Here is a 12,064-nt window from a genome sequence, read left to right as displayed (position 1 = left end):
CATGCTTGCAAAAACTGCTGATATTTTCCATCACATAACTAGATACAGTTTTCCTATTTCCAGTTTTATCAAAACTTTGCTCTCAAATTAATGAGGCATGAAGAAAAAAAACGGTCAAATATGACAAAAGCAATGCTTTGAAGTTATTTGTTCCCATACTCATAGGTCTTCAGTGCATATGAAAATGGTGTTTATCTTTACAGGCTACCTGAGTGACAAAGGCTTCTGTTACAGTGTATTTTTTTGAGAAACTACGCAGCTTGAACACAGTTATATCGCGAAAGTAAAATCCATTTCATATCTGCCAATTTTGGAAGCTATCAAGGCCAGCATACCAATAAAAGCAATTATAATTGTATCCATAACCTCTAGCCTGATAGAAATTATAGAATCCACATGCATTTCATCAGATCAACACAAGAGACAAAACCCACTATTTCTGAAGGTTCAAATACAACAGTACAGAAAGCTCACAGAAATCAGCACATCTCCAACTACTCTCCTAAGGAATTATAAATATTTAGAAGAGCAGATTTATGAAGTAATACAGAACAGATTTTTAAAAACATGTAAAAAACTCTCACCAGAGTATCGCTGTTATATGCTTGTGTATAAACTCTTCCATTTCTAGATAATATCAGAAAACGTTTCTCTGCACAAGCAACCTGTACAACACCAAGGTTGGCCAGTCCTTCACATTGAATTGGACCGCTCACATTAGCATAATATTTCCAACCTATTAATCCCCAAGCAATGACCTCTTGCAGTGACCCCTAGGAAAAAAGAAATTCTGTAAGTACCAAATTTTGAAATACACAACTTAATAAAATCCACAGAGCAAATTATGTTTTAAACCCTTTTATGCCAAATATATTCACATCTGAGACTGTCATTCGTGCCAATAGTCAATAAAACCTACCTAACTGGAAGATACCAAAAAGAAGGACTTGCATGCATCATATTCAGGTCAGTCTGGTATTAAATGAGCTATAAATATCTACTGTAAGAGATTCAGAGATTCTTCAACTTGGAAAGTTGGCATTTACTTTTTTCTTTATTTTTTTAGTACGTCAGACCCCCAACATTTGTAAAGTCTAGTCTTGCGAATTTACTCTGAGAAACACAAGGAACAGCTCAAAATATGGCAGAATTAGCCATAGTGTGGTAACACAGAATGGTTCATAAACCATAAAATTGCACTCCAAGGCCGACTGAAAAAGGGCTGATGTAATAAAAGTTACCCATGTAAGACAAATTTCAGAACTCAAGGTTATGTTGTGAAAATCAGAAAGGAATTTGAAGAATCTTAAGAGCTGTTTTCCTTGCATTCTGAAATTCAGTTATGCTTTCAGGGAAAACATCCTACTGTATTTGATATTGCAAACAATTACCTTATGAGATGTAGGAGAGCTACACTGTGGAGGCATACATGGGGTGGCAAGGCGGTCTAAATGGGCCATGATCACCACAGCTGTTTGTCTCAGATCAATCGCCAGCTCATTGTCCTGTGGCAAAGTCAGATACCTCAGAAAACTTTCATTTGGACTTAGAGGGTAAGTCAGAAGCTGGAAAAGAGAAAAGAGGAGTCAGGAAAGCATTCAAGGTGTATCTATGAGACTACACATAGAGACACACAATAAAGTTTAGACAAGATGACTTTCTCTTACACTTGTGCAGATAATGAATTAACTCTGCACATCCTCTTTTTACATCAGAGAAAAATCTGAAACATGCATGTTGAGAAAATAGTCAGTGTATATAACAAAGTTACAAGCACGATAAAATTGATTTATTATGTTTTATCAACCTCTTTAATAGTCACTAAGAGTTATATTTCAATTAATTTTAAACACAGAATAAAAACAATCCAAATATGCAGAAAACTTACTTAGCCACATCTAACTTCATTATCCCAACAGAATTAACTGTGAAACAATGCTTACCTCTAACCATGCTGTGACATTCTTTCCCCTACCTCAACTAACTCAAATGTTCACATGAAAACCAAACAACCGTGGTGTACATAGATTTTACATGGAAAACACCACTCCCGGTTTTGTTTGGATAATTTTACGATTATTTTAGCCAGGCAAATGAAATTTGATTCCAGCATAATGCCCCTATCAAATAACCCAAGAATAAGTACCTGAATCTCTTCCTCAGTATTGGGCATGTCTTTATTACATATTATACTCTGAAATCTTTGTAGCAAAGGTAGAAGGGGTGCACTTGTTCCCTGTGCAGATCGCTCATTGTCTGTTTCCCTCGTCCCGTTATCCCAAAGTTGAAGCAGCAACATAACTGCAGACAACATTTGGCTGCAAGAGGGAATCAACATTTTCTATTAATAAGCATCCCTAGAAACACTGGGTTACGTTATCCATACAATTCCCTTTCTACATTTGGAAGTTTAGCAAAATCAGATGTCAGGGCTTTGTGTTTTAAACAGATTAGCAAAATATAAAAAATGGATTTTGCAATCTAGATAGTATTAGGTATCAATCACCACTGCTTTAGTGAAAAGGTCCATATGCTTTGAACCACAATTATTACATTAAACCCAAATCCATGAAAACTGAACACTGCCAGCCCATTCCAACAGACAGCGATGGTTAAAAATCAGAGTGTTCATGCTTCTCACCTTAGTGTACCCCTCTGCACTGCCAGTTCAAGCAATATGGCAAGTGCCAAGTGTTGGTCTTGCAAAGGAATGTTTCCTGGCCCCTTGGTACTGGGAGCTCCATGCACATCTCTATTTAAAAGTCAAACAGTATACATTAACTAATAGAAAATAATACATAATTGCTTATCAAAAGCATCTACAGCACCCCAAGAACCACTAAACTTACAGAAAAATACTGAAGTGGTGAGGAAAACAGCTGAGAAGAAAAGCCCACACATTCCAAACTGGATCAAGTTTTAGAGTAACAGCTAGGCTTTAAATATGCCCCAAGTTCTGCTATCTATCAACAGTTCTATTAAACTTGCTAAGAATATGAAACACATATTCTTATATGTGAAATTCAAGTATGTTTTTTATGTTTTATGATATTCACCTTAAGGATGTAGTTCCAGTATTGAAAAGAATTTCTAGTAACTACTGTAAAAAGGTAACCTGAAGCCTACTTAAATAACAGTGAAGAGCAGGGGACTGTTCCAAGTCCAGTGTTAGTGTATTTTCCCGCATGCACAGAAATCTGTATTATTTTACTGTACTTAATTAAGAGTGCACATATACAATACTACCAAAGCATTCTTCTGCTTTGGTAATATTATTATTATTAATTACTTTTACATTAGTAAAACACAATTTTTTGGGTAAGTCTTCATGCAGTGATTGAGGATATTCCAATTCAGATTTTTCTTAAGCAGCTAAAATCATTAAATCATATTTAAAGAGCATCATTTCAATAGTTCATTAATTTTTTGCTTGCTTGTATAACAACATTAGAAAAGGAAGGAAATCTTTCCAATATTCTATAAATCATTATGTTTATACCACGGGCTTCTGAGAGATGCAAGCTTGCCATTTAAGAGCTGAAAAAAAGAAACTTACCCAGTCACAACAGACCTTAGGAATTTAGTAGCTCTTTCTACCACTTCCAGCCACACAGAAGATACAGTCCCTTCATCAAAAAGGGATGCCTCTGGTAGAGCTCGCAGTGCATCAAGTGATTCCTGTAACAATTCACTGCACAAGTCTGCATCTTCACCTAAGGAACACAGCAAGAGCAGTTAAATTCCCATCTTTACAAAAGTTGGAGAAATTGTTGTACACAACATTTTGCGGAGCTTTTTTTCAACACAAGATACAAGTTACTTCCTACAGACAAAGTTCTCAATTTTCACATGAATATTTGACCACAGCATTCTGAAGAAATCTTCACCAAAAAAAAAATAAAATTCAGAAAGGTGAAAACCCAAACCAGCTCATTCCACTATGCAGCCACTGAGAAAAGAGGTGAACTAGGGCTGGCTGGACAGAGTAAGCCCACACCTGCCATCTGACCAAACAGTGCAGACTGAGACCTCTGCCAACCTCTGCAATTTGACAACTGCTGACAAGTACACAAACTAAACACAAGCTTCACACTCAAAACTTTTTCTAAGCTGCTACTATCATGCAATAATACAGTGGCTTGACCTTGTCTGAAGAATAAATCCAACTTTTCTGAAATCGAGCATTAAAAATACATGCTTTTCATGAAATCCCAACTTACCTTCCCAAGCATAAAACATCCCAGAAAAACATAACATTGATACTGGCTTGGGTGGCTTTGATCAGCAACAACATTGTTGGGTACAGTATCACATAAATGCAATTATGCAAACCTATCATTCATAAACTTACAGTTCTATGCAAATATTTAACACACACACAGGCTTTAATGAGTCAACTGGCTTCAAATGAAAAATATATTCAATATGCTCAAGAGCAGACCTACCTGACCTCCAGGCTCTACGAAGGAAAGCAAATGCAAATGAAAGTGCTGCTCGGGATCCAACGCGTGCAAGTCCTTCTACACCTTTGCCTACAGGTCTTGAGCTAAAAAAAATTATGTACGAATAGTTTCAATAACTCTATAGAATAATAATATATATTTATGCTACACTTATTTTGTATAACTTACATACTCAACAATTTTATAATTTAGCCATATGCATGCATATACAATTACACAATTTTTATTTGTAAAGAAGCATAACTGTATCTTGAGAAACAAGGTGAACAACATCAAAACATCAGCAACCAAAGTTCAACTTCAACCACTTCAAAGAACCAATTCAACGTCCAATATCAAAAAGCTTCACAGAGAAAAATATAAACCAGACTGGCATAATAGACTGCCACCAAAAAAATGCCCATAGTTACTCAAAGCAAAATTATGATGCTTTACTAAAGATACGCAAACATAAGGTAATTCATGTACTAATTATTTACTCGGGAAGTCTGTATTTTTAGCTAGTTTGGACTGCATAAACTAAGCTTACAGACTTTTTAAAATTAATCTTTAATTATTGATAATTAATTCCACCCATTTTTTCACTTCTTATCTTTCTATTCAAGTGTCAATGCTACAAATCTCTCCATGAAATTTCTGTACTTGTGTGGTTAAGGAAGACAGACAGCTTCAACTTTTGGCAATATTCACTGGACTCACATTCATTTCTGTTAACTTCTCTTTTCATGCAGACAATCACACTATTTTAAGTAAGCTCCCCTTTGTAGTCAGCAACAGGAGATGCCCTACTGCTTCCAACACTGAACCACCAAGTCTATTTTGGTATGTTGTGAGATTACAAAGAAAGTGAACTGCTTAGGACTTTTTCAAGAAATTATACTTGCATTTTTAGCAATCTGATAACTTAAAGATATCAGTGCTCTTTTTAATCAGAATTGAAAAAAAAATTCAAGAGAACAGTCTATTCAAAGAAAGACACCCTTGTCAGAACTCCAATTCCATAATAACTAGTTGTGATATCTTACTTACATTTTCTTTTCATATCTGAAGCTAGAGACAACCTAACAAAAATTTCCCAAGCCAGATTGCTTGCTCTGTCAGACAGCTACTGAACACTTTCTTTAAAGCCTTATCTAATCGATTTTTCTATTTTTAGGTCTAGATAGCTATCCAGACATGAAGAGTAATCAGATAATTCCTTGTTCAGTTCCTTCTCTTGAAATAGTTCCCTATAAAATGCACAATTACATCATTTCTCACCCAAGCCAAGGTTCTGTGTTCTGCTTTTATGTATTTGTATTTTTTAATTTATGTGCTTTAACTGAGCAACTATTGACAAAAATACATTAATGTTATTGAAATTATGTAATTTCCATTAGCACCATTTCTGAAATAGACTTCCCCATACTTTCTAGCTGAGTAGAACAAAAGAAATACTTCAATAAATGCATACTTATAGCTCAAAGTTTAATATCTACAGCAATGTACTACAATAAAAACCTACTAGTACAGAGACACTGTAAGAAAGCACCAGGCAAGGAGGAGGACTGATGGCAGATAACACCACTTAATATGGTAAAGCCATCTTAAGAAATAAGAAGTTTCTTTACCGTTAATGTTTCACAAGGAGGAATAAATCACATTAAGCTCTCACAGACAGGTTGATAACCTTTCTATGACTTTTCTAATGGATTAGCTTGTTCATGGAAGTGTTACTACCTTTTCTTATCCACAGCAGGCAGAGGAACGCTACTGCTTTTCCACTTTACTTTGACGTTCTCCTGAAGAACTGCTCTGTTCAAAGCAATGAAGTATCGTTCCAGGATAACCAGCCTCTGCTTTAGCCTCATAGCTGAAAGAGCTGTTGTTGCAGTTTGTGTGGCCAGAGCTTGCTGTTCCTTCACTAGTACATGAAGGCACTCCTTCAATTCATTCACATCTGAGAATCAGAGACAAATATCATTTTATGGGCATTCATCTTTGTTATAATCAGTACCAAGAAAAATAAAGACCACTTGAAAACCGTAAACTGACCAGAAGTCTGAACCCCCTGTGAAACTCCCTGTTTCTATACTGAATGCACACGGTACAACATAAATACAATCAAACAGGTGTTTAGACAAAGGTTATCATCAAAACTGCTTTTGTCTAAACATATCTAAACCTTCATATTTCATGTCTGAAATTAAAACATCATAGAAAATATTTATGCACTCCAAAAAAACAAGTTAGACAGCAAATTCTTATCATCATCCAACCTCAGAGTCTGACTTCTCTTAAGTGCAGGCAAGTCCCTTGCAAGTCCCTACAAGAATATGCTTTCATTTTGCACCCAATACACATTATCTTAAGTTTCTCAGAAGTCATAAAACTACTCTCAGAAGCTCTAGGATCACTGCAAAGACCTGCTACGCTTCTGAAACAAATAATGTCAGAAATTTAAGATGCTTTCAAGTACTATTAGCAAATAAAACATCTGACTTATGTACCAGTGCTAGAATATTAACTTTCCCTTTCTTTCACCGGAGTAAGGATGCACCAGCCCAAAGTCCTAGTAATCTAATAACAGACGGTAAAGTACAGTGTTAAAAACAACAACACAAAACCACTCTAAAACAAAAATTTGGAAACTGTATTTTTATATACTCTGTAGCTTTAATTCCTAGGACAAATATCAACAAAGTACATTCCTAAAGGAGTTCTTTTCTGTCCCTTCATTAACAGTCTGATCACTGAGCCACCCCACTCTGCTTTGCACTGCATTACTATACTTGTCCCTAAGCCAACCACAGCTTGCCTGGCAGCTACACAGAGTACCTTTGTTTTAAATGACACCTGACTAAGGAGTATGAAAAAAACATGTCTGCATATATGTAAGAAACAGCTTGTGAGAAGACACTTCAAAAAAAACCAAAACAAAACAACCCCAAAACTATACAAAACCAACACAAAACCAACATATTTCTTGGAACAAGTGCCTCCAAACTAGAAATTTAGACACATTTATGGTAGTCTCTATGGTCAAAAATTTTATCTAAGGAGGTATAAAACCTTTTTTGCAGCTGTAACTGTAAAAAGTATTTCAAAGTTTTGTCCCCACTTTGCAACGCATCTTTGTGTACCCAGGAAAGAATTCAAGCAACCGTCTCTGCCACTGGATCACGTTGCACAGTCACTTAAGGTTTGCTGTCAGCCATCACCCCAGGCTGTTTTCAACATTGCTACTCACATTTCACCATTTCATAATGTGCTAGATTCCTTTTCCTGAGGCAATTCACATCTTTCCACCTGACTATGAGGGACTTATTTTTTCAACAAGAAAGACTAGATTAAAAAGCGTTCCTTGCAGTCTAGATGAAAGCAATAGCAGCAATTACACATGCTGACTTAAACTACAAGAAATCTGGCAAAACCAACAAGAAATCTGACAAAAAGCCACACCATCCTTAATTTTAGCTCTACAAAATTTCCCAAAGAACTCTGTAGCACAGAGCAAAAACACACAAAAAAAAAACCATCTAGCAGCGCATACTTCAGAGTACCACAACAGAACATAGTCAATATTGACATCGCAGTTTCATGATCCCTCTAAGCAAACCACCCAAAGACATAAAAATCAGGACTTTTCTCCTCCCTTCCTGAACACTAAAGTCCTATCAACCTCTACATACCACCAGGCTACAACACCAAAATACAAAATCACCATGCTCTCTTCTTCACAAAGAGACTTTGCTTAACACTGTTGGTTTTGACTAATAATTTTATCCTGCAGATTCATTTCCCAAATTATGATCTCATACATCCATACAAAAAGCAAAGAAATAGTCAATGAAGAAAAGAGAAGGCAATTTAACACTTACACTTGGGGAAGAGAGTCCATGTTTGGTGCTACAGAAAACAAGCACTGGACAATAGACTCAGCAGTCTGTCGAGTAATACAGAACTACAGCATTCATCCTTCATTCCTGCCTGGCAAGTTACTCAATTGTGGAAACCCTCTAAAATTGTTTCTGAGAGTTAAAGACTTAGCTGAAAAAGCCCTTCATTTCAAAACACGACACTTATGAAACACCCGTCATGGGGACTACAAGAAAGAAACACTTAGGACAAGCAGAGACCACCTAACCACCAATCCTCTAGCAATTACTTTACAGAGAACTTTCCCTGAAAGTCTGCAACTGCATTCCTTTCAAACCACTTTCGATCAGCCACAATGACATCCAGGTGTTACATAAATTAAGCAAGATTAAATTTCTTGTCAGCAGAATTGCCTTGTTAAGGTTTAGGGTTTGACATGTTTCAATGATCTCAGACCTAGGGGGAGGTTAAGAAAGCTGGGGGAGAAGGATGTGCCTTCACAATTACAAAAGGCTACAATTTTAGGAAGGCTTTCTACCAAAACTAAATAAATCCACTCGTAAATACTTTATACAAACTTCTTTAGTATTTCAAGAATGCAAAACAAAGTTCATATACAAAGTGTAGTAAAGGCTGGAACAGGTTATAGTATCCTTGTAACTCAGACATCTAAAAACTGAACCAAGGATTATCTTGTTTTATTAAAAGTAACACTATTTAAGTGAGATATATCTATACACTTCCTCACTTTAAATCTTCTCTTATTCCATAAGTAAATTTATCTTTACAAAAAATTTAGTTAATCTTTCAAAATATTTAAATCCATCTGGGAATCAACGTGGTGAAACTCATTTCAATAAACCCTCAAACCTGCACAACACTTGTTACTGATGAACTGAACTGTCTAATGAGAGAATAGCTTATTAATAGTAACGATTCAAATTTCATCTGAGAAGGTTACAGGGAACTCTTTAAACAAAACTGTTCACATGTCACTTCACCAGGCCTTGATGCTCACCATCCATTGCAATGCTATGCTTTGCCAGTTATTCTGTGAAGGGTGGAGACATTATTTACCTAATCTGCACCTGCACTGTAGGAGTTGGAGTCATACCACACCAGTTTAAATTCTCAGACCACCATAAGCAGAATACTTGTTAACTGGCAGCTACAGTCAGGTATGTTTCTGGATGCAGTAGAGATAGGTAAGGGTTTTACCCTCTTCTGTTAAAATTTATCACATCTCTCCCTCCCCTCAGCGAACAATGCAACTATGCATCTTCACTTCTTAATTCCTCCAGCCCAGAGTTCTCCACATTAGAAGGAAAAACACTGGAATTGTTTAACCCAGCCTATTTGACAGAACAGCGCTAAGAAGTAACATGTTATTTAGATATTTGAGCAAAACAGGGGACAAAACAAGCAGCTGAAGACAGCAGCTTCTTAAACCATCTCAGCCACAGCCAGAACACTAACCTGCCATGAGCCTAAGATAGGTAGCATGTCCAAAGGCATGTTTGCTCCTGTTTTAGCAGCACAAAGAAATAACTTAACATGCTTTGTGGTTTCTTAATATTCATTTCATTAGCTCTTTTAGGGAATGCCACAGGCTTCTGACAGGTAAATTAGACACCTTAAAAATGCCAATACCAGACTGAAGTATGTCAAGGTTGACTAATAAACTTTAGTAACAGCAAATATAGATGTTGGAGTGTGGAGAGATTTCAGACTTGGAAACACATTTCAAGCAGAATTTGGCATGAAACTACTGTTATAATGAGTACACATTCCTGTCACCAGCAGAACTAATGTGCTCTAATTTCCTAGAGAATTTTATATTTTGTCTTCTCTTTCCCCTTCCACTACACACTACTTCCATTGGATGAAGAGGAGATAAAGGATGCAGTTGGCTTGGCTTAACAGGCTTCTAATGACCCTTCAAACCTCTAGAATGAGCAAATTCAAAAATTAGAGGGAAGGACAAAAATGCAATCATGTACACAATTTCCTTCAGAAACAAAACCATAATAGGCTTTCAGTGTTATTTTATACCAACAAAGAATATAATGCCTAAAGGGCATTTAGCTTTTAGCTTTCTGCTGTCTGCTCCCCTGTTCAAAAGATGAACAACATTAGACTTAAACTTATTAGTATTCAGCAGGAGAAATATTGATCAGCTGCATGTGCATTCAGAATGCAACTCATTTTGTGGCTGGGTGCAGGAGGACAGTGAAGGGTCTGGAGGGGAAGCCTTAAGAAAAACAGCTGAGGACACTTGGTTTGTTCAGCCTGGAGGAGACTGAGAGGAGGTCTCATTGTGGTTTTCAACATCTTTGTGAAGGGAAGTGGAGGGGCAAGTACCAGTCCTTCATTCTTGTGACCAGCGACAAGACTCACAGATATGGCATGCAGCTGGGTCAGGGGAGGTTTATGCTGGATATCAGGAAAAAGTTTCTCACTCAGAAGGTGGTTGGGCACTGGAACTGCTCCCCAGGGAAGTGGTCACAGCACCAGCCTGAGTTCAAGAAGCATTTGGACAATGCTCTCAGGCACATGGTGTGACTATTGAGGTGTCCTGGGAAGGACCCAGCGTCGGACTCGATGATCCTCATGGGTCCTTTCCAACTCAGCGTATCCTATGATTCTCTAATTTTCAAAGTTTTAGGTCATCAGTACAACTTGCTTAAATTGATGTTCTAGTACTCATGCACAGAACAAAATAGCAAGAATTTGAATTCCTGTGTGTGGGTAAAGATACACACAAACACATACACTCCTTAAGGGCATAAACAGCAACCAAACATATCTGGAGCTGGACAAGTGGTTTCAAGCTGTGGTAGAAGGAACAGGGTAGAATGATGATGCAAAGGCAAAAAAGTAAAAGAAAATACAGGGATGAAGGAGCTCTGAGAAAAACAGGGGAGGTCAAATTTCATCCTTTGACTCAGCATTTCTAAATCTAAACTTGAAAGTATGGGTCAAGAAATTTGATAAAAGCTGAAAATATCACAACAATGAAGGCTAAAAGGTATTTTCAGTGTCACGACTACTTTTTAATTACTTCTGTACACAATGTAAATTTAGATTTAATCATGCAATTAAAAGCCTCTTACAGGATATAAGTTCTGCCTATCTCCTTCTCTCACAACACAAATGCAGGAATACAAGTGCACTTGGTAATGACAGGCATCTCAACAAGCTCACTGAAGTCACATGGTTAATTTTAGCCTTGCCTCTTCAGTAGTGCCTATAAAGCATTTGATGCAATCAGCTGTACTAACAATATCAGAAAAATAAGATGCAACACTGTCTGTGAACAGTTTGATTCAATACAGCCAACCTTAAGCATATTATAACTAAGAAAAAGAAGCCCAAGAAGGTGAAATACTGCTCTATTTTCTGTAGGCTTTGAACAAACTTCAAAGGGTTTCCTCTTTTTTTTCCCCATACCTAGAGCTGAACATCTGGACTTCAGATTACATAAGTGGTTAAAACCTAAATATCTTCAGAAAAGAAAACTGATGAAGGTAGTAAACCAGGATTTTTAGGAAGAATCAGAAGAAATGCTTTATGAATGTACTGGTATGAATACAATAGGCGGAAGATGTTTTAAGGGAGTATTCATGTCAAAAATGGATAGCTCAACAGTGGTATCACGAAAGAGCTGAATACAAAATGGAAGAACACTAAAATGCAAAAGAGAAAGAAAAAAAACCACCTTAAAGTCAAATAATGACTTACAC

The 12,064-nt window shown here is 36.8% G+C and overlaps 1 protein-coding gene across 4 annotated transcripts in view; it reads right to left on the bottom strand.

Annotated features, from left to right (window-relative positions):
• HERC2 (HECT and RLD domain containing E3 ubiquitin protein ligase 2) overlaps positions 1–12,064 on the bottom strand; it is a 104,919-nt gene that overhangs the window by 71,029 nt on the left and 21,826 nt on the right. For 3 of the 4 annotated variants that reach the window (XM_082278858.1, XM_082278859.1, XM_082278861.1), the window contains 7 exons: positions 6,183–6,402; positions 4,446–4,546; positions 3,557–3,713; positions 2,642–2,752; positions 2,147–2,318; positions 1,392–1,565; positions 585–773 (listed from right to left, as the gene is read on the bottom strand). In XM_082278858.1, coding sequence (XP_082134984.1) covers positions 585–773; positions 1,392–1,565; positions 2,147–2,318; positions 2,642–2,752; positions 3,557–3,713; positions 4,446–4,546; positions 6,183–6,402 — 1,124 coding nt within the window. The remainder of the gene's footprint in view (positions 1–584; positions 774–1,391; positions 1,566–2,146; positions 2,319–2,641; positions 2,753–3,556; positions 3,714–4,445; positions 4,547–6,182; positions 6,403–12,064) is intronic. The other variant, XM_082278860.1, reaches the window with a different exon arrangement.

The sequence above is a fragment of the Coloeus monedula genome, assembly GCF_965178545.1.
Source record: "Coloeus monedula genome assembly, chromosome: 3".
Lineage (NCBI taxonomy): Eukaryota > Metazoa > Chordata > Aves > Passeriformes > Corvidae > Coloeus > Coloeus monedula.
Note: the sequence above shows the minus strand (reverse complement) of the source record. Positions and strands in the feature narration are given on the sequence as shown.